The following is a 20,463-nucleotide window of genomic DNA, read 5'->3' as shown; positions in this document are numbered from 1 at the left end:
CACTAGTCCCCAGCATAACTGGATTCTGGTCCACACATGAAGGCTACAGGGTGTTGTGGCTTAACCCCAGCCAGCAACTAAGCCCCACACAGCCGCTCACTCACTCCTCCCTGGTGGGATGTGAGAGAGATCCAGAAGAGTAAAAGTGAGAAAAGGCAGTTTAATAGGTAAAGGAAAAGGTGTGTGCACAAGCAAAGCAGAACAAGGAATCATTCACTGCTTCCCACCGGCAGGCAGGGGCTCAGCCATCTCCAGGGAAGCAGGGCTCCATCATGCGTAATGGTGACTTGGGAAGACAAATGTCATCACTCCCCCTTTCTTCTTCTTCCCCCAGCTTTATATACTGAGCATGACATCATATGGTATGGAATAGCCCTTTGGTCAGTTGGGGTCAGCTGTCCCAGCTGTGTCCCCTCCCAGCTTCTTGTGCACCCCCAGCCTCCTCATTGGTGGGGTGGGGTGAGGAGCAGAAAAGGCCTTGACTCTGTGTAAGCCCTGCTCAGCAGCAACTAAAACATCCCTGTGTAATCAATGCTGTTTCCAGCACAAATCCAAAACATGGCCCCATACTAGCTGCTGTGAAGAAAATGAACTCTATCCCAGCCAAAACCAGCACAAGGGAGTATGCTAGTAGGTCATACCCGGCTGGGTGATGTTGTTCATGTCCGAGTGGGAAGACTGATTGCCGTTCGGCCCTGGGGGTAACATAGGCTGCTTGCCTGAGGACAAGACATTCTTGGCTGGAATCACTGGTAATTTTTCCCTTGCTTTTGTTGGGTGGGTCATTTTAACTGTTGTATTTTATCTTAATTCCCTATTGAATTTCTCCTGAAAACCGGGCTTGCTTGTTAGTGTGTTTTTTTTTTTTAATTCACCTTTCAAGAAGTTAATTTGATATCTCATTTGAATTGCTACATTTGAACCACTACCTTTTCAGCAACTGCATCCTCTAATTCATGATGCCAGCTCCGGAGCAGCACCAATTCCAAGACAGGGCAACACCCCACTGATTCACCAGCATGGTTTCCTGCAGCACGGGATTGTCCTTCTCCCCTTTGTGATGGTATCCCCCAAGCCTGTTTAGTTAAGAAGGGATAAGGTGACCTGAAATGAACTGCCCAGCCCCACTACCCTAAAGAACAGCCTTTCCTCTTTCTCCCACCTTGCCATTCTCAGTCCCATAACCACACCACTTGCCTTCAGTGGTCTGGCATGCACCCGATCCTTTTATGAACTAATTCAACCTTCTAAAATGGCAGAGAACTGACTCATGAAAAGAAGCAAGTAGTTTCCTATCAGATTAGCAAGCTGGATTGTCTCAAAAGAGGTCAGGCATTTGCCAGAGCCAGCACAAAGCCAGCAGCGCGAACAGGAAACTCCAAGAGGCAGGAAGGGAGACTGCCCTCTTTATGCAGTGGAGTGTGCTTAATAGGCTCTACTCACTGTAAATAAGGGAGCGGGTGCTTACCCACACCGTTTCCCATAAGAGTGTTTCAGGGATAAGCGGAGAGGAGAAATGGAGTACGGCACCTAGCACACTTGAATCCCGGCTCACAGTACCCACGAAGTTGGGATCATATGGCGAGAACAGGGAAAGATGGGCAGGATGACCTCTTTCAGCTACCATGAAATGACAGAATGACAGGGCTGGCTGAACTACACCTACAAGGATCTTCTGGGCCAAAAAAAAAAAAAAAAAAAATTTTGCAAAACACCCCTTTTGTCAGCTTGGTCTACCAGTAACATTATGCTACTTTTCTATTCTGAAAAATGGAGCAAAGTCAGAGTAGAAGCCTGAATGTTGATAAATTAAAATATACTCCGAGTACAGAAAATATTTGCTCTGGTGTAATTTTCTATCTATCTTCAACATGGAAGTTAATGAGTTATTAAATAGATCTCCTATTTGGTTGGTTGCATTGTTTTGCCCTATTGTCTCTGATGTGTGAAAGCGTTTTTCTTGCACTGATGAATGAACAGGAAACACAAGACACAAAAAAAATCAGTGTGTCTATTTTGTGTAGTACCATGATGGCAGTGGGCTAAGAGCCATAGGCTGGCACTGTAATTCTTTACCTTATGATCTCCCTACCTTTTGTTGATGTTTCCATCATGAAGAAACACACGTTTGTCTTGTGTGAGGACATATACAACACCGATATACAACACCAATAATAGAGGTCCATTCTATTTTGTATTAGAACAATCCGCCTCTTTGCTTTTGGCAGGGGGAAACCCTGGCACACTATCTGCCCTAGATTTTTAACACATAGGCTGTAAAGCTTGGATTTCCTGCAGTGTTCCAAACCCGTTGCATTACTGGATTTAAAAATTAGGCCTTTCCCTTGAAAGAGCTGAGTGTGAGAGACTTATGAATGTACTTTTGGGAAGGAGATGGTGACGGAGTGGTCATCCTGATGGAACAGACTATGTCGTTTGGGTTTTCATTTAGATGTGCCTCCAGTATAGGTCAATGCTATGATTTGAAATTGTATAACCCCACTCTGGATTAGCTTTAAACCAGCTCGCTCTTTACTACTAGCAATGTAATCAGCAGCCACGTTGAGTTCTCAGCCGATTGTGAACTCCCCTCCCTCAGGTGCCAGATAAATATTTGAACACGAGGCTGCACTCCTGAGGTAACGGTACCCATACTAGCTATTTTAAAAGTAGCTTAGGCATATCTTGGGGCACGTCTTTGAAGCACAGACATCCACTTTGAATTTTTCTCGTTCCCTCCTACGCTTAGCTTCTATCCAAGATTCACATTTCCTCCCTCGATCACCTTTCAGCAATCTTCTCACCATTCTCTTTGATCCCTGGCAACCTCTCCCATTCCAAGAGGATTTTTCATTTTGGACTGCCACTGCATTTTCTGTCTTTCCCATTCTCACCTACTTGCTCCTCAGTCCTCCTGCTGCCGTTAAAATAACTGTCCTGTCCTTCCGCTCAGTTCTATGAATTCTTCCAACGACTTCCCGTTTCATGCCAGAGCAAGCTTAGATTGCGTGTCCGCTCACTCCTGGCACTGCACAGCCGCTGCCTGCGAATGCCTGATAGCGTGTTAACGAGGTGCTCACGCACGACAGCCATGTCTGGTTTACATATTTTCCAGCGGGAGCTCCGTAAGGGTGGGTGTTTTCCGAGCCGTTAGGCAGGAGGTGGCCTCAGCGGTTTCCCCACAATCAGCAGTGCATTTCAAGGTCTTGCACTCTTCCACTTCCAGATTCTTTCATGGAGGAAAGCATGTTTATTGCTAAGTACAATTTTTGCCTTAGTAATATATGGTTTCCAGCAGAATTCCTGGAATCTGCTGTTTACAAGCAGGGTCAGAGGTTATGGAAATACTTTCAATTTGCATATGAGTGATATACCAGGAGTTTTTTGCCCATGCATAGTGTCTGAACCATAGGACAACTGCTTTTTTATTGGTATTGATAACCTCCCTGGCTCTGAAATCAACTTGTTCAGCTGTGTGGGTGGTTCAAATTATTGCTAGACAGCTCAGTAAATGAAAATTAATACTCTCCACTCCTCTTCATCACCCAGACTCTTCTCCCAACACCGGCAGGAATATTAACAAGAACAAAAACATCAGTAAACCTCTCATATTTGAAGTCTTCCAGCTGGAGATCCTCTCTCAGTGTGTCAACCAAATACACGGTGGCAGCATTACTATCCACTGCAAAATGCTCCTGCTGTGTGTTACTTTAATCCCTGAGCAAGCAAATGAGAAAAAGTATAATGTGACTGGGATGAGCATCTTGACAATTCACCACTTGGTATGGGCCTCTCGGAAGGCTAAAGGCTGAGAGTACACAGGCTTTCAGCAGGGACGTATCGAGAGAATGTTGCATGTAAGCCAGCTCCTTCTGGAGGAAGTTTTCTCTGGTGGTATTAAAAGACTGATGGTTTAATGCTCTTTTTGTAGCCCATCAACTTGTCAGAATAATGGTGTTCTGCACAGTTTACCATTTCTTCTCCCACTGAAGTCAATTATGTGTCCAGCTGCTACCTGACCAAGCCAGCACTGGTGATGTGCATTGGGAGGTAAGGTCACCGTAATCTCATATCTAGAGCAGTGCAAGATGGAATGGAATTAACAATAGGAGGGACTCACTGTAATGTGGAAGTTGGATCAGGATGTCATGGCCCATACTTGATTGACTGAACACACGAAGGACTTCAGCAGGCTGTTTCTATGACCAGAGAAGCTTTAAATGGGAATGCAGGTCATAGACTCTGTTTCAGAGCGCCCAAACATAGAGTTTTGTCGTGATAGCTGCTTAAAAAGTTGGCCCTATATTTGGGATTGGAGAAGTGTACGAAAAAATCTCCCCTAGAAGACCAGTTTTCCAGTGAGATTCCTGTGCTCTGGGAGCACTGATCTTGGGGTTACCCAGCGCCTCAGTTCAGTAGCTAGGAGGTGGTGTTTGAGAGATTTCACACAACCCTGTAATTCAGTAGAGTAGCATCATAAACCATGAACAACCCTTATAACAGCAGAATTCAGGATCTAGGAAGTTCAGCTCCTGTCCTTTACAGGATAGTAAGAGTGCAGTTGCAATGTACTAGCATGTAAGGGGTTAGCATATCATTTAATCAAAGAAAAAATGTCTCCACATTATTCCAACAAGTAAAGTTTAAAGGTCTTAAGTTTGCTTGTAAACAGGACAGTGATCCCCACCCTAACATAAACATTGACCTAAGTGAGATTTGCATAATCTCTTTGGCCCTCAATCTGCTCACCTTAATCAACCACATCATTATTTAGAGAAATGTGCCTCCATGTGCCTGGTTTCTTGCCTACTTCTCACTGCTCATTAACCAAAAATCAACAGAAAATGTTCTTTTTTGATGTACCAAAGACTCTGAGTAAATAGCTTTCCTAGAACACAGAGGTTCTCAAACTTTGCCTGGGTGTGACTATGTTTCAATAAAAAGCTTATCCCATTGTAAAACCAAAACCCCCACCTCCCTTATGCATCAACTACTGTATCTGACTGCACATAACTTTTGACAGTCTTTTGGCTTAGCAAGGAACAAAGGGGACTCCAAGCACCCATGAAGCCCTTTCACGGGAGACCACCAGCAGGTACTTACTGAAGCATGGTTTTAAAACACTTTATGCTCAGAAACGCCAGTACAGTGAGAGTACTTGACTAGCTTCACCCATGCTCTTTTCCTAGCGCTTCTGCTGACTTAACACAATAAGAAGCAAATCATCATGGTAGCACCTAGTTTTAGTTTGCTGATTTGTAAAATGGCCGTAATAGTATCTCTCCCTCTGCACAATTTTGAAGTATCAAGCTCCATGCTACTCGTGTCAATGAAAACAGGAGGCTGCTTAGGCAACTGTACTCATTTTTGCATTTCTGATATTTAGACACACTTCTTCGTGTTGATATTCCAGTCTCTCCCTCTAACTGTCACCATCTGACAGACATATTTGAGCAGGGGTGTATTTATTGTCACTCAAGAAATACCTTCTTTATTCCTAAAAGGTTGTCAAGGGTACAGCTACATAAGGTGACTGAACTGACCTAACAGCTCATGGATGCCAAAAGTAAGACTCTTGTTCTTCACCTTCCCCCTTGCGGCACTAATCCTGGATGCACGCACCTTTGGGTAACACTTTGTCTTAACAGGTTTAGAGAAATGAGAATGGACATTGGCACAGACGAGCATCAGCCTGGCACTGGCTCTTGCTGTTACTAGCAGCTTTGGTCTTATCTTTGTACTAACTCCTGTAGCTCCTAAGACACTAGATCAAACCGGTAGTATTGGATGGTGATGACAAGTGTACGGAATGCTCAATTCAGTTCTCACTCCAGTGCCCAAATCAGCAATAGACTCCAGGTCACTGACTTTCTTCCTAATTGATTTTTTTCCAAGGATTAAACATCTGTGTACAAACGTGAAAGTTCTTTAATGCTCTTCCAAATTTTGGACAGTCTTGCATAATCATTTCACAATATTTATAGTGGCAGCTTGTGTTCCACCTCAGGCTGCTGCTCTTATCTCCTGCTTCCACAGCAATCATGAGGTAAAAGGAAAGATGGAGTGGAAACTATTTTGGCACATATATACATTTTTTCAATGTGCTAAGAAAACCTTTATCTTTCTTCCCTTCATTGTAGCTAATGTGTCAAAAGAAGGGATATTCAAGAATACTGTAAGAGCCTGTATTGATAGGAGGGGAGTACAGCGTGTCCTGTATTTCAATATTGGAAAAATATTTGTTGCACACAATTTTCTAATAAGCAAGCTTTTTTGTCTAAACATAGCTATACATAGGTGGTAGAAAAAGCAGTAGGAAAACCATATTGAGAAGGTAACCATCAAATGTTTACTGCTAAAATGGAAGCCTGTACTGAGTCAGCATTTTGCACTGGTTAAATTCCTATTTAACCTATTTTCATTATGTCCTGGACAGAATGCATTTTTCATTATGACTCAAGAAACTAATAGAGAGCATGCATATGAGATTTACAACTGACACTAATCTGGGAAGGCCTGTAAAATAATTGAGAACAAACTCGGATTAAGAAAAAAAAAAGATGTGAAAAATGTAACAGAAACCAAAGCAGAACATGCTAGTCATTACAGTGATCCACGTTGCATCCACGTACTGAATATTATACCTAATTCTACTCCCCATCTTCAAAATGGATACAGTAGAACTGGAAAAGATTCAGAGACCATTGACACAGATGACCAAAAACATGGGATGTGTCTGTGTGAAGCTTTTTTACAGACAGGGAAAGACCTTTCAGTCTGAAAAAGAACTGGCTGAGGAAGGATATATCAGTGACCTAGAAAATTCTGAGTCGCATGAAAAAGGTGAATAGCGAATGATTATTTGTCCTCTTTCAAAGAAAGACCCATGCAGCAAAAATGGAATTTTGGGTCAGAATAAGCAAAAGGAGATAATTTTTAACACAATGATTAGTTGAGCTGTGGAGCTCTTTCCCACAGAATGTTTTGCATGCCAGAAGCTGACACTGTTCGAAAACTGATTAATCAAAAGAGAGTTAATTCAAAGATATTAAATATAGCAAAGATACCGCCATCTACTTCATATCATGGAGTCAAACTGCTGCAGGCAGAATACCCCCTCATGATTCTTGTTCTCAGATTTTTCCACAGGTATTTTCTATCGGTTATACTTCTATAGCTACAATCAAAGCTGACAGTTCTTGCTTTCTGATCAGTGCACATTGCTGCTTAAGCTACTGACCATTGCCAAGAGCAGGATACCTGACCTGAGCAATGTTTAGTTTGACCCAGTATGGCTGCTCACACCTTCTTTTGATTATATGAATACCTTATTTATGTTAGTCAGATGAAAAGTCTCTTGGTCCTAAAAGAGGTCCGCTCTGGTCTAACTCATTCTCATTTTCTCTTCATGCCTGGGACGAGGCATGTTCACCCCTGTGTTTCTAATTAAAAAAATATTTTGCTCAAACAGTATATATAGATGAAGACTCAAATTGCATTTCTATAGCTTCTGTGAGTTAGGATATGTCAACCTATTCAGTGCTTCCTCATTGGATAATTATTCTGATTTTGGTCAGTACGTTTAGGTGCTTATCATACTGATGTACTCATGTACCCGACCAGACTACTAGGAGGCTAAAAACATTTTTGACTGTCAAGTGATCTAACACCCCTTGAGTGGAAGGCCACAAAAGCAGACAGATACATGGTGAGACTCTCCCTGAACTTTTAGTACCACATTTACAGCAGGGACAGTCAATCAGACTGCAACTCATTCCTCTTCAAAAGACTGCTGTCCTTCCAAATTTTGCAGTGCATCAGCAAGGATAAAAACCCTTTTTAGTAGACATCAGTTGCAGCATTATGAGAGAACATGATATGGATTGATGTATATGTAGAACAGTGATGCTTATTGTTTGTAAGATGATGGTTGAGTTCTTTGTATGCTTTTAAGGTTGCAAAACACCCAGAAAATCAAGATGTTACATAGTTGTTTAACTGCTAAAATCCATGTGACAAAGCTTTTGACAATGCCATCAACACATAGGATTTGGAATATGCTCATAGGCACCAAACACATTCAGTGACTTTGAGAAGACTCAGCATGAGTCTCAGCATGGAGATTTATGCAAATGCTGCAATTGGAAGAGAAAAGACTTCAATTTTTTTTTTTTTTAAGCTAGTTAGTATACTTACTAGCTGGTATTACTGCCAGAGTATGCTGACAGCTGATCTACTAAAACAGAAGTTAAGAATTCTAGACCATGAAAATGGAAAGTATTTAAGGTGCAAATCGAAAAACCATGAAATACTGAAATATTTCAGACAATGTCACATTGACAGATAAGTTAAATAAATAATTTAGTAAGTTCTATGACCCTAATTACTTCAACTTATGCATACTATTAATCCCTCTAATCAATCAAATTAAAGACTAAAGCAGTCACGTGTTTGTACACAAAGTGCCCTGCTGATGTGAGTTTTAACAATGCAGCTCAACAGAATGCTGGGATCAGTCAGAACTCAGCGACTGTTACGTAGCTGGTAAGCACAAAAGGTCTGTAAACTCACCTGCTTGCTGTTTTTGAGGTAAATGTTATATTGCCCAAGATAAATAGTGTTCATGCGCCATTACCTGTGTTTCTCTTGCAGTGTTTAGTGCTTCGCAGATGAGGCTCTTCCTTTGCAAAATGTCCACTCCTAAAAGACAAGCTCACAGTATTTTGCACGACACGTAACAGGAAAAATATTCATCCTTCATCTTTGTTTCTTCCTCATTAGGAAATACTCAGGAAAACTTTGGGGAAAAAAATAAGATTTAACATCATTGTATTTATTAGGTTCCGAAACAATACACATTCACATCCTTTTGAATACAGTACATTTGGCACAGTAATAATGTTTACGATGAAATAACACTAATGAATGGCAAAAGATTCAAATTACATCCATAAGAAAAAAAATTCTGTACAAATAAATCCTCACAATAAAAAAAAACCCCTACCCCCCCAAACTGAATACATTTTATAGTTAGCCAGAACTATTCTGCACATAATTTAAAAAGAGGTAATTTGTAAGCCTTTTTTTGGAGAGAATTATTTTTCACCCTCTGGAGAAAAATGTGTTTCCATTTTTTTATAAAGTCTATTTGGGAGGAAAACCAAGAAACAATGGATTCTTTATAATTATTATTATTATTAATAATCTTTTTGGCATTTTGCACTCATTCTACAAAGAAGAAACAGGAAAGATATTACAGAACAGGCAGAAATGTAACAGAATGTCCATTTTTAAGAATTATCTTTAAAAAATGTTCAAGGTAACAGACAAACCTTCTGATGTAAACCCAATGCAGAGGATCTAACTATTTATATTGAAGAAATATCTGCCCATGCAAAAGTTTTTTTTCTCCTTGACTTTTCTCTTAGCTTCCTACCAAACTTTGCAGGTGCTGAGGCCTCTTGAAATACAAACATTTGCAAATTGTCTTCACGTTAGAAACAGGAATACAGACTACATAACTTGCTTAAGAGAAGCTTTATGGGATGCTTTTATTCCTTCAAAATAAATGCTTAGAGTATTGTGTAAAGGCCTCTTGTTGTACAAACAGTAGTGCACTATCTGATAACTTATGTTCCTAGCCAGTCTACTCACCTATGGAAAAGAACGCGTTAGCACTGTGATCAGTTCTTGCCTGGATGCCAAAAGCTAACCGTGATGAGAAATAAACAGAGCCAGTGGCGAGACACAAATTGATGGGCAGTTCTACAATATATTTCTAAAAGAGAAAGAAATTTAAACACTGAGATGATGCAATCATTAAGATGTTTCTGTGCTGGTACTCAGTTCCAGAAGCTAGTCTTTTCCCAGTACAAAAGATTACTGAAGATAAATTAAATTAAACTAGAGGCTTGATCCATTATTACACCTGTAGGCCAGACAACACATTAATTGATATATCATAATATTTAATATTTTGAAATCATCATAAGAATATATATAATAATTACACCTGAGTTTTAAAAACAAAACAAAATGGAACTGAATGTTGTCATCAGTGACAGGCTATGAGCAGCCAGACGCAAAACTGACACAAACTCATCTGCTTGAGACCGAGATTATCTCTTAAAGCCAATGATTCACACTTTGTCCACCACGATTTGTAACATTCCTTTCTCTTTCCGAGCTCTATCATGTCATAATAGAGGTGAAGAGAACTATACAAGAGATTTAGTATAGCTTAATATATGTCTACATCTTATAACAAAAACCTCATCTCTCTGACAGTAACTTGAACCAATACACATACAAGAGTATTGCACATGGACATTATTATAATTATTCTTTCATAGACTAACATTTTAATAGTATGCCTGAACATGCAGCAGTTGATACCTCTATATTCAATGAATTCCACAGGCCTTGCAGCAAACACTATATACAAAATCTCACCTGTACAAAAGGCAAAAAAGCTTTAGTGCCACTTTGCCAATCACAAGTATATATATTTTTGTGCAGCTGGAAATCCATGTGCAACAATTAAAATGGATTCCAATGACCGCTCACTCAGTCCAGTAAAATATATAATAAAATGACCTCAGCGATACATGTACACAAAAAAAAAAACCAAACCCAAAACCAACAAACCACAGGGTACTCCTGGAAATATAAGTACATAACACTGTTAGCGTATCTACAGGAGGTAACTTCACATTAGTAATATTGTCCACATGAGTTACCATTTCAATTCATACACAAAAAAATTCAATTTACAACTTTCAATAATGTCAGTTTGTGAATGTTTGATCTTCAGTTTTTTAACACACTTCCACATAATGCACGTGTAGCCTTATTTTGTGTCTTCTAAAAGCAGATTTCTCTTTAGATTTTAAACATAAAAAACAACAAACACAGTAGTATTATGGTTTTGTAAAAGTGTGCAAAAGTAACACACTGCTGAGAAAATAAATATAAATAAGAAATTACTTATCAACTTAGCTGCAATGGAAAAGGCAAATTTATAATGTTTATAATTAATTTTTCACATAAAATTAACTGTAAACATTTGCAAGCTTGCCGTCATTTTAATGGTTCATTTAGATGAATATTAAATTTGGTAACATGGATAGTACACCCAATTGCCTGAAAAACTGTAAAATGCCTATATATAACTGTGTTAAAGTACTATAGGCTTTTTATTCTTTAGCCCTTTAATAACTATCCATATATTATCTATTTTCTGCTTTAAATAAAATTTCAGTTATCTTCTTATTCCTAAGAGTTTTCCATAAATTGTATGAGGAACTTCATCAAAAGCCTTAATTGATGCTCTTCTTTTTCTGGACAGCTTTATTTTAAGTTTCTACCTCACCACAATAAATCCATAACTGGAGATTACACCTCCGTGAAGGCAGACTTCTTTGCTTACCAAAGGGCAACATACTACTTTTTTGTTCCACATCTGAATGCAGATCTCACCATAACCACCAGCGCAGAAGAAACAGTTCTCACCTTCTCAGCTTAAATACATATGACGATTACAGAACGTGATCTGCTAAATTGCTTTTAATAGCACAGCTTCATTTTCCATGGAAAAGATGCAATTTTGTCCTCTGAGGAGATCTTAGGAATAAAAGAAAAGTTGCAAATGTGTTGTTGGCAGTGTGTTACATCTACAATTTCTGATACAAAATTATTTTGCATTGCTTTGTGAGACAGAAATTAAGAGTGCTTTCAGGTCAGAAGATTAAAGGAAAAAAACAATAAATATCAACTTTAATTGGGGATATGGGCTCAGGGTAAGAAAAGTAGTTCTTGATCTACTGAGTCTCAGTAATTTGATGGTCTCTTCAGAATCACTTCTTGCAGCATCATTCATCTGTCAGCCTAATGTTGTCTATGGCAGTAGCTCTTCTCCAAAATAAGAGAACCCTTTAAATTCTTCTTGATTGATTTGTTTTATAATTGTCTCATCCACTAGCGTTAATACTGGTTCTTCTCGTGTAAAGTCTTGATCAAAGTTATTTACATCCCTTTTGGTTTTCTGAGAAGAAAAATACAAATAAAGTGAATGGTACAACAGCACGGTAAAATAAGAGGTGCTCTCCCTCCTGTCCATCCCCCCCCCGCAAGGCTGAATTTTCTGGAATGATTGAAATAAAAGAGGAGCTACTTCACACAAAGAATAACAGACGTATGAGAGAAGCTACAGGAGCAAATACTATAAATGAGTTCAGGAGAGGCCACAGCAGCAGTACTATAAATGAGTTCCCAGAGACTCACGGGTCTCTGACAGGCGAAGGAATAGCAGTATGATGGTAAAGCAGGAAGCTGAGATTAGGACTAGTTTAAAAAAAGGCTTTGGCATAGTAGGTGGTACAGCTGTTTCCTCTTAGATTTGAACATAATGATATCTCATTTCAGAGGCACAGAGTGAGCTGATTTAATTGACTTCCCCACAATATAGCCTACTGTTTCAACTCTAAGTTAACTGTTTCTTTATATCTGGCTACACTCAGCTTTAAAATCAGATGTAGACCTCGTAAGAGCTCTCAGTCCAAAATCTTTGAGCTCCACATTGGCAGCTCAGATTTCCTAATGCAGCCAGATGTCATTCAGAGCATCACGGCAAAGTGTGAAATTCTTGCTCTAGAGAAATCCACCTCAGAACCCTTCTTTATTTCAACGGCATCAGGATTTCCCCATTGAAGTCTGAAGCACCTCGCTCCTTCAATGAAGCTGGGCCAAAAAAGTGCAACTGTACACATTGTGGTTGGGATAAGACATATGAACTAGAGACAGCCTTAGGGAGGCCAACTTGTTGTCCTCAGGGCACTCAGGACAGTGACTATCTGTGTCCACTTACACGTAAAAAACCTCTTAAGGCTACAGGGGGAAACACTGTCCATTGCCATTCACGTTTTCCATATTAGCAGCATATTTCAGGCATGTACAGGTTCGGGGAATTGGAATGAGCATTTTTCTTTACATGGTCTCTTTTCTCTTTGTTTCATGAAATCTAATAGTTACCGGAGCAATACTTAATGGAGGCACACTGACACATTGAAAACGACCTTTGTGTCCATCCTGCACACACCTGAGATTACAATGATACCAGAAATAGATTAGTTATTTGACTTGCAGTAAAATGATAAAATCAAAGTGGTATATCATAAAGTGTATTAATGTATTCCAAAAGGGATATATGCCTTCTTTCAATGTAGGTAAATTTTCCTATAAAATACATATAAACATGTATTTTCTTCATCAGCTCTACTGAGGCACTAAAACAGTTTTCTTTTTTGCAGTTGTAAAATGTTCATAGCAACCTTCACCTACATTGTTTGTATGAACTTTATAGATATAGGAGAAAAAAAGGTCTACATAAATGCAAGAGATGATTGTCACTTGTAAACCAAGTACTTTCTAAGCGCAGGCAACCAAAAATCCACATCCTCTATCTACAAAACTCCATTAAAAGGAAAGGAATAAGGACTTAAACACATATATATGTTTATATTGTTTATATTTATAGTATTTACTTCGTATGTGAAGACTGGACATAAAGCGTATGTGACCTGTATACTCTGAACTGCGTAAAGCGCGAGGGACATAGCTTTGGGCTTTATGTTTTTTCCCAGTCATTTTGACAAATACTGCAAAATAAGAATGAAATTCCATATGATTTTTTAAATGCATTACATTGCAACTACGTCTACATTCTTCTTGCTCCCCATGTCCCACTGTACTATTTTCACACACTTATACAATGAATTTGCCACAGGACTAGTCACTAAAGCAGGAGGAGGTAACTGAATATTTGTAGAAAATAGAATTCAAAATCAGAACTATAGTTATGTGCAAGAGAAACATTACTACACTCACTCTTTAACCACTAGTTATCCAGGGCAAATAAGCTCTGGGCTAGTTGAGAACAAATACAATATACTTTATTTTCAGGTTTTCATACTGAATGTCTTTGTGAAAAGTCTTATCTCCTTGCTGAAGCTAAAAGAGTAAGATGACAAATTCCTCAAAGTCTATCAGGGGCAATTAATTCCCAATAGCTACTTTTTCCAGAAAACCATAATGAAGATTCCTGAAGGTGTTAGGTGAAAAAGAGTGCAGATGAGTACATCTGAAAAACTGTCCCAACACCGGTGGTACCTAAATCCTATTGATTAAACATAATTGTACTTCCAGTAGAACTTTGAATCTCAAACACTTCTGAAACAACAACCAAAGGTATTTGCTTAGATTTAAAAGCCCAGCATGTCTTAAAATAGGTCTTAAAATATTTTTTTTTTTTAAAAAAGCATGTCTTTGCCTTCAAGACCAAAGAAGGAAATAGAAGGTTTTACTTTCTCAGATCTATAAACAATTCCGTGTCTTTTTGGCAGCACAGATGTAAATCAGCCAATTTATTAACAGGACAAGTATGAAGCAATCTAAGATTGTAAGGATATGCTAGCAAGCCTCTAACTAACCAATTGATGAAGTGAGATTAATCAAATCACAGAGAACTCGGAGAGAACAAAAGTGAGCGGATTAAGCCATACAAGACAAAAGGTAGAGTTCTTAACAAGTGCTTCTTTTCAACAGAAAGATTTATTTGAGAAACCCTCCTTAGCAACTTAGGCACTTTCTTCCTGAAGCGATGACTATTTTGCAAGGCCCCATCTGCTAAGACAAAACAGGTATTGCCACATTTCTGCTACTATTGCTATTTTAATGTACTTGAACTGTGAACACTCTACAGGCCAACAGCATGAGCCAATATATAGTTGCAGCATGAGGGCTCAAGATGAAGGTATGAAGGACTGTGACTGTCTCCTAGCAGAGAAGCTGAGAAAAGAAAGATCTGCAAGGTAAGGAGCGTGTATGAAGGAAACAGGGTGTGGCTATTATCCAATGCTGAACATAAAAAAAGTCATAAAGAAAAAAGGAAAAATCTTTAGATCGGCTGGCAAATGCATCATTGAAAGTGCAGTAATTAAATGGGTGGGATTCTGTTCATTTGGCCTGCAGCTCCTGAGACTTTGGGATACATTATTTTTAACTTCTCAAACTTTTTTCCAGGTAAGACTTCTCAATTTCAGCTGACTGAAGACACTAGGTTTATTAGGAAAAAAAGAACCCCCAAAACCACAGCTGTCCACCCAAACACACAGAAATTTTACTAGGTTTCAGATGCTATTTTTTTTCTCTCTCTAGAATACCCAAACATCTTGTGTTCAGCATGCATCAGTGCTACAGGAGAGCAGGGGCACAGCAGCTACCCAAGAGCTCCCAACAACAGGCGCCAAATTCTGCACTGCACTGAAACTGCTCTACTGCAAGCAGCATGCAGGCAGCCTGTCTCCATCTGGCAAAGAGCAGAAGCAGCGCTGTGGCACTTCCAATGACTAGAAATGACACGACTCCAATTCTAAACCTCATATGAAAAATGGCTTCTCCACCAGCACGGTATCTCTGACAGTGAGAAGCAATAGTGACTCTCTACCTCTCATGCAGGACACATGCCAGCTAGTCGATCTTGTAGTTTTTCCAGCAGTGTGAATGCTTTGAGGGTCTCCCATCTGAGCACCGAGCTAGTGTGACCTGTTTATCCTGGGAGACATGGTGGACCTGCTTCCTGTGGGTGATATGATCTGAGTAGATGTAATACTTATGCTACAGAAATAGAACCCCTTGAATTAATAAATATTAGCATGACCTGCTACCCATCAAGGATGACAATTTTTAAGTCAAAGTCATGTTTTATTCTATTCAAAGATGACCGTTTCTGTTCAAAGAGCTACAGATATTGGAAATTTTAAAAGACTATCTCTTCATAAAACACCCTTTGATCAGCTTTCCTAGTTGGCCTGTACAACTTTGGACAAAGGAATATTGTTTTATGAGTCAAAATGCTTTTCTTCTTAAATCTCTTCACAAAATTACTAAAATTAATTGAAGGAACTTCAATTAATAAGCACACATTAAACAGTGGTTGTCTTAACTGGTTTTATTTTCACTACCATTTCAATGAAAACTTAATTTTCTACCTGCATTCACAGACTCAAGCTTAAAAAAAAAAAAAGCTCCAAAACGTGCCTAAGCTTTCCAGTGTCAAGGATTATGAACCTTGTCTGTTAACGATTACTAAATGACATTATATGAATTGCACCATTGAGAAATGAAATCTAAGTTGATGTTCTTATTACTGAAAATACGTTAAGAAAGTTAGAACTTGCCATTCCTTCTCATTCATCACATGAACCAAATGTGAATGACAGGAGCCTCTGGTATTGAAAAGCCACAGAAATCCTTGCAAGAAGTCCCCTGACCAGGGAACTCAGCAAAGCTTGGGTACCTCATCATCTGTGTCAGGAGGCCAAGAGACTTTGTGGACTCTCTTCTGCCTAACAAGGATTAAATTAATTTTCCGTCTTGGAAGCATTAAGATGCCTCTGTCTCTAGTCCATTATTGATTTTCATTTAATTTGCAGAAAATCACCAAAACGCAAGTCCTTTGCAAGCTCAGTATCTCCACTAAATTGGGCTGGAATTGTGCAGCAGGTTCACAGGCTACTCAGAGGAGGTGAAAGAATGATGGAGGTAGTGTCTAGAAAACAACACTGCCACAAAAGCCTAGGTTTTGTCTTTAGTCTGATTTTCTTACAAATTCACAATATGCTGTTTAAATATAACTGCAGGAATCCTCTTTAAATCAATTAATAGATTTCTGTTTTCTTTAGTAGAATGAGGAGCTAATCCAGAACAGACAGCCAATACAAATGAGGTCAGAAATGATCATTATAACAAAGAACCAGTATGTTGGAAGAAAAAATTATTGTGCTATGATACTTTTCAGTAAGTGGACCTTTTGACACAAAATATATACAAAGCTTATTCATGATTTTCACAGAAATGCAGATGCAGACTGACCTTTCTATATCACCGAATGAAACATCTTTAACTTTACTCCACTGCAATTTTCTGTTAATAGCAGTGCTTGATGCTTCTTCATATATTTTCAGTCCCACAGTGAAATTCTGGAGTTTGTCATTTGTTTGGGGACCTTCACCAGAGAAAGCTTCTGGTGCGGCGCCCAGCTGTATCAGCAGCACAACAAATATGTGACAGGCACATTAAATCTGGGTGGGAAGAGTCACACCTTCTTATGTGCATTGCACAGTATCATTTAATCTTACCTAGAATTTTGCTTCAGTGAGAAATAAATGATTCCAGTGTTTGACACAATATCATCAAGAAAAAATTCTTAGATCAGGATGATCAGAGTTTGAATATTTTTATTTACCTTTTCATTGATAAGATTTTCAGATTATTTTGTTCAAGAGAAATGGAAACTCAAGACATCAAACAAACTGGTTTGAAGCACAAGGTTATGTGGCTAACCTCACATATCACTGTCCTCTCATTCACCTCTCTTTATCACGATAACAAAAACCGCAGCACAGGCAGAGATCACTTTGCACCAATGATTGGATCTCTTTTCATAAAGGTGTAGTAGTTTCTAAAAAGCTGAGACTGACTGTAATGAGGGCTCATTTTTGCACATAACTCATTCTATATATATATTAATTTAGTATGAATACTGTGAAAGAAATAAGCTGAACACTTCAGGCCTCTCTGTTTATCTTGGTGATGCCTCTTCACAGTTTTTGCATGCCCTGAGAATCTGTATCAGTATTAGAAGCATTTCCTAGAATGTCTTATTTCAGAAGGTATGAAATATATGTTATCAGAATAACTTAAGTTATTAAATTTCTTCAGCATGTTAATTGCTCTATTCACATATGGAAGAGTTACAACAGATCAGACATGAGCTGCCATGTATTCAGCTGAAGGTTATGATGATAAAAAGGGGTTTGAATCCAAGTAGTTTTTACAAGTATACCAACATTCATTACTTCCAAGTGGAGGGTGACATTTTTGCGCTCCTACATTACGCTTTCATTAGATGTAAAGGACACCAAATTAAGAGAAAGAAGTGGAAAAAAACCCCACTCAATAGAGATTTTAATAGAGAGCGAAACAGTATTTGAAAAACATGCCAACCTATGCAGTCCACAATTGAATGTTATGAAGTACACAGATATTTAATAAACACCAAGCTAATTCACAGAACTCTGAATTTTAAAAGGGATCATTTGTGATCCAGTAAACTGAAACCACCTTTATACTGAAGCAGTATGTATCTTTCCTAGGAACCTGAAATGAGTCAAGTAGGAAGGAGGAATAACCTAAACAATTAAGGAGTACAAACATAGAATCATAGAATGTTTTGGGTTGGAAGGGACCCCTAGAGGTCATCCAGTCCAACCCCCCTGCAGTGAGCAGGGACACCGCTAACTAGATCAGGTTGCTCAGAGCCCCATCCAACCTGGCCTTGAAAGTTTCCAGCGATGGGGCCTCCACTACCCTTCTGGGCAACCTGTTCCAGTGTTTCACCACCCTCATTGTAAAGAATTTCTTCCTTATATCCAGTCTAAACCTACCCTGGTTTAGTTTAAAGCCATTACCCCTTGTCTTGTCACAGCTGGCCCTACTAAAAAGATTTTCCCCATCTTTCCTATAGGCCCCCTTTAGGTACTGAAAGGCCCTAATCAGGTCTCCCTGCAGCCTTCTCTTCTCCAGGCTGAACAAGCCCAACTCTCTCAGCCTGTCCTCATAGGAGAGGTGCTCCAGCCCTCAGATCATTTTTGTAGCCCTCCTCTGGACCCGCTCCAACAGTTCCATGTCCTTCTTGTGCTGAGGGCTCCAGAGCTGGACGCAGTACTCCAGATGGGGTCTCACCAGAGCAGAGTAGAGGGGCAGAATCCCCTCCCTTGCCCTGCTGGCCACACTTCTCCTGTGTGACTACATGGCCAGGATGCCAGCCTTAGTATTTCACTTTTGCCCAGCCTTTTTCCTATCCTACACCCCAAACCCACTACAACAAAACAAACAGAAAGGCAAATAAAATCAAAGCTCTGCAGGTTCACGGACAAGCACCCTGTGTTCACAGTCTGGGCAATGAACCTCAACCAGAGAAGTTGCTGTAAAACCATTGTCCCCTATGGTCATACTTGGGTATGGTTTTAGCATGAGCAAGTGCACAGCACTAAAGCTATTATACCAAACCTGCTTTGTTCATAGCCTGATGGCTAAAGCACAACAGTTATCTCTGTGTAAAACACGGACAGAGAGAGACTTCATGGGAGCTGCAAGGGAGGTCAGCACTACAGCTTCCCACCTGTGGTTAGGTCTTCAGCCTCAAAGATCCATCTTGTCCACCTTATCAGGGCTTGCTTCCATTAGGACTTAATCATGACATAACCACCACACATAAGCTCTGCTATGGTAGAATGCATGCATTTTTTAGAGTGAAAAAAACTGCAGGGGGAAGAGTGCCAACTTCTGAATTTCTACAGTGTATTTCTCCCTATTTCCTCTTGGGGTGGGGAGAAAATATGAGAAGAGAAAGTAATGGAACAACCATATGAAAATACCCTTCATCTGCACCATGCAATTCCTATTGTAAATTTTATGATCCATTCTGTAGCGCAGATTTTATATGCGTGCCTCTCTAATTCAGATTATATTGGCAAGCCTCCACTGATATCCTCAGCTGCTCTAAGGTCATGATCACCAATGTCACCTCCCCTCTTACATCCTGGCACGCATCCAAGATCAGTCCATTTTTGGTTGTGTTCTCCTGAAATTGCATTTTAACTATTGTTGTTACAGCAGAGTTACAGTAGTCAGGACTGGTGCCTCTGCGACATGCTAAACCACCTGCTGGTGAGTCCTCAAATACGTGTTTTTGTCTTCCTGATAACAAGCACTTTAGCACAAAGGACTGGCTATACCCAGAAAATGGAGCTGACTTGCAAAGAAGAGAAAGAAGTGATGCAAGAGTTGGTAAGTTTAGGGCACACATCCCTAGAATTCCAGTGGCTTTCAGGAGAAATCCTGTAAGTCACTGAAAAATCACCCAAATACAGATAGTCTAGCAGTGCACTGAGATATTTGACCAGATTTATTCTGTAAAAGATTAATAAATTTACTTTGCTTTCCATTCTTTAAGCAATCACAAACACAAGGAATAAATTAAAGAGAAACTGATGCTAGAAAATAGGTAAACAATGTAATGAAATACTTTGAGACTCATGTCTCTGCCATGCATCCTGAATAAATACCGACCAACTGACTTTCCAGTGTTTTATTCTGCCTAGTCACCTATCCCACTTAATTACAGAAAAGTAACAGATTATGAAAACCTCTCTGAATATGACATGAAATTATAAATATATGGCAGTGTCTTCTGATTCTGAGCCCCTCCTCTATCGAGGAGGCGTGGACATGTGCATTGTGGCACTGGATGCAAAGAAACGCCACAGCATGAAAGGTAATTGCAAGCACGTACAGTGGGAGCATCATTCCGAGACTCAGCTGGAAACCAGAACGTGTTTGACC

The 20,463-nt window shown here is 39.5% G+C and overlaps 1 protein-coding gene across 1 annotated transcript in view; it reads right to left on the bottom strand.

The window, feature by feature from the left end:
• Positions 1–9,348: 9,348 nt before the first annotated feature.
• The window catches only part of PRKCE (protein kinase C epsilon), a 296,989-nt gene continuing 285,874 nt past the window's right edge, over positions 9,349–20,463 (bottom strand). Inside the window, exon 15 of the mRNA XM_009635670.2 lies at positions 9,349–12,043. Within this exon, the coding sequence (XP_009633965.1) occupies positions 11,897–12,043 (147 nt within the window). The 3' untranslated portion in view covers positions 9,349–11,896. The remainder of the gene's footprint in view (positions 12,044–20,463) is intronic.

Source organism: Egretta garzetta, unplaced genomic scaffold (assembly GCF_000687185.1).
Source record: "Egretta garzetta isolate BGI_Z169 unplaced genomic scaffold, ASM68718v1 scaffold123, whole genome shotgun sequence".
Taxonomy (NCBI): domain Eukaryota; kingdom Metazoa; phylum Chordata; class Aves; order Pelecaniformes; family Ardeidae; genus Egretta; species Egretta garzetta.
This window is presented reverse-complemented; position numbering and strand designations above follow the sequence as displayed.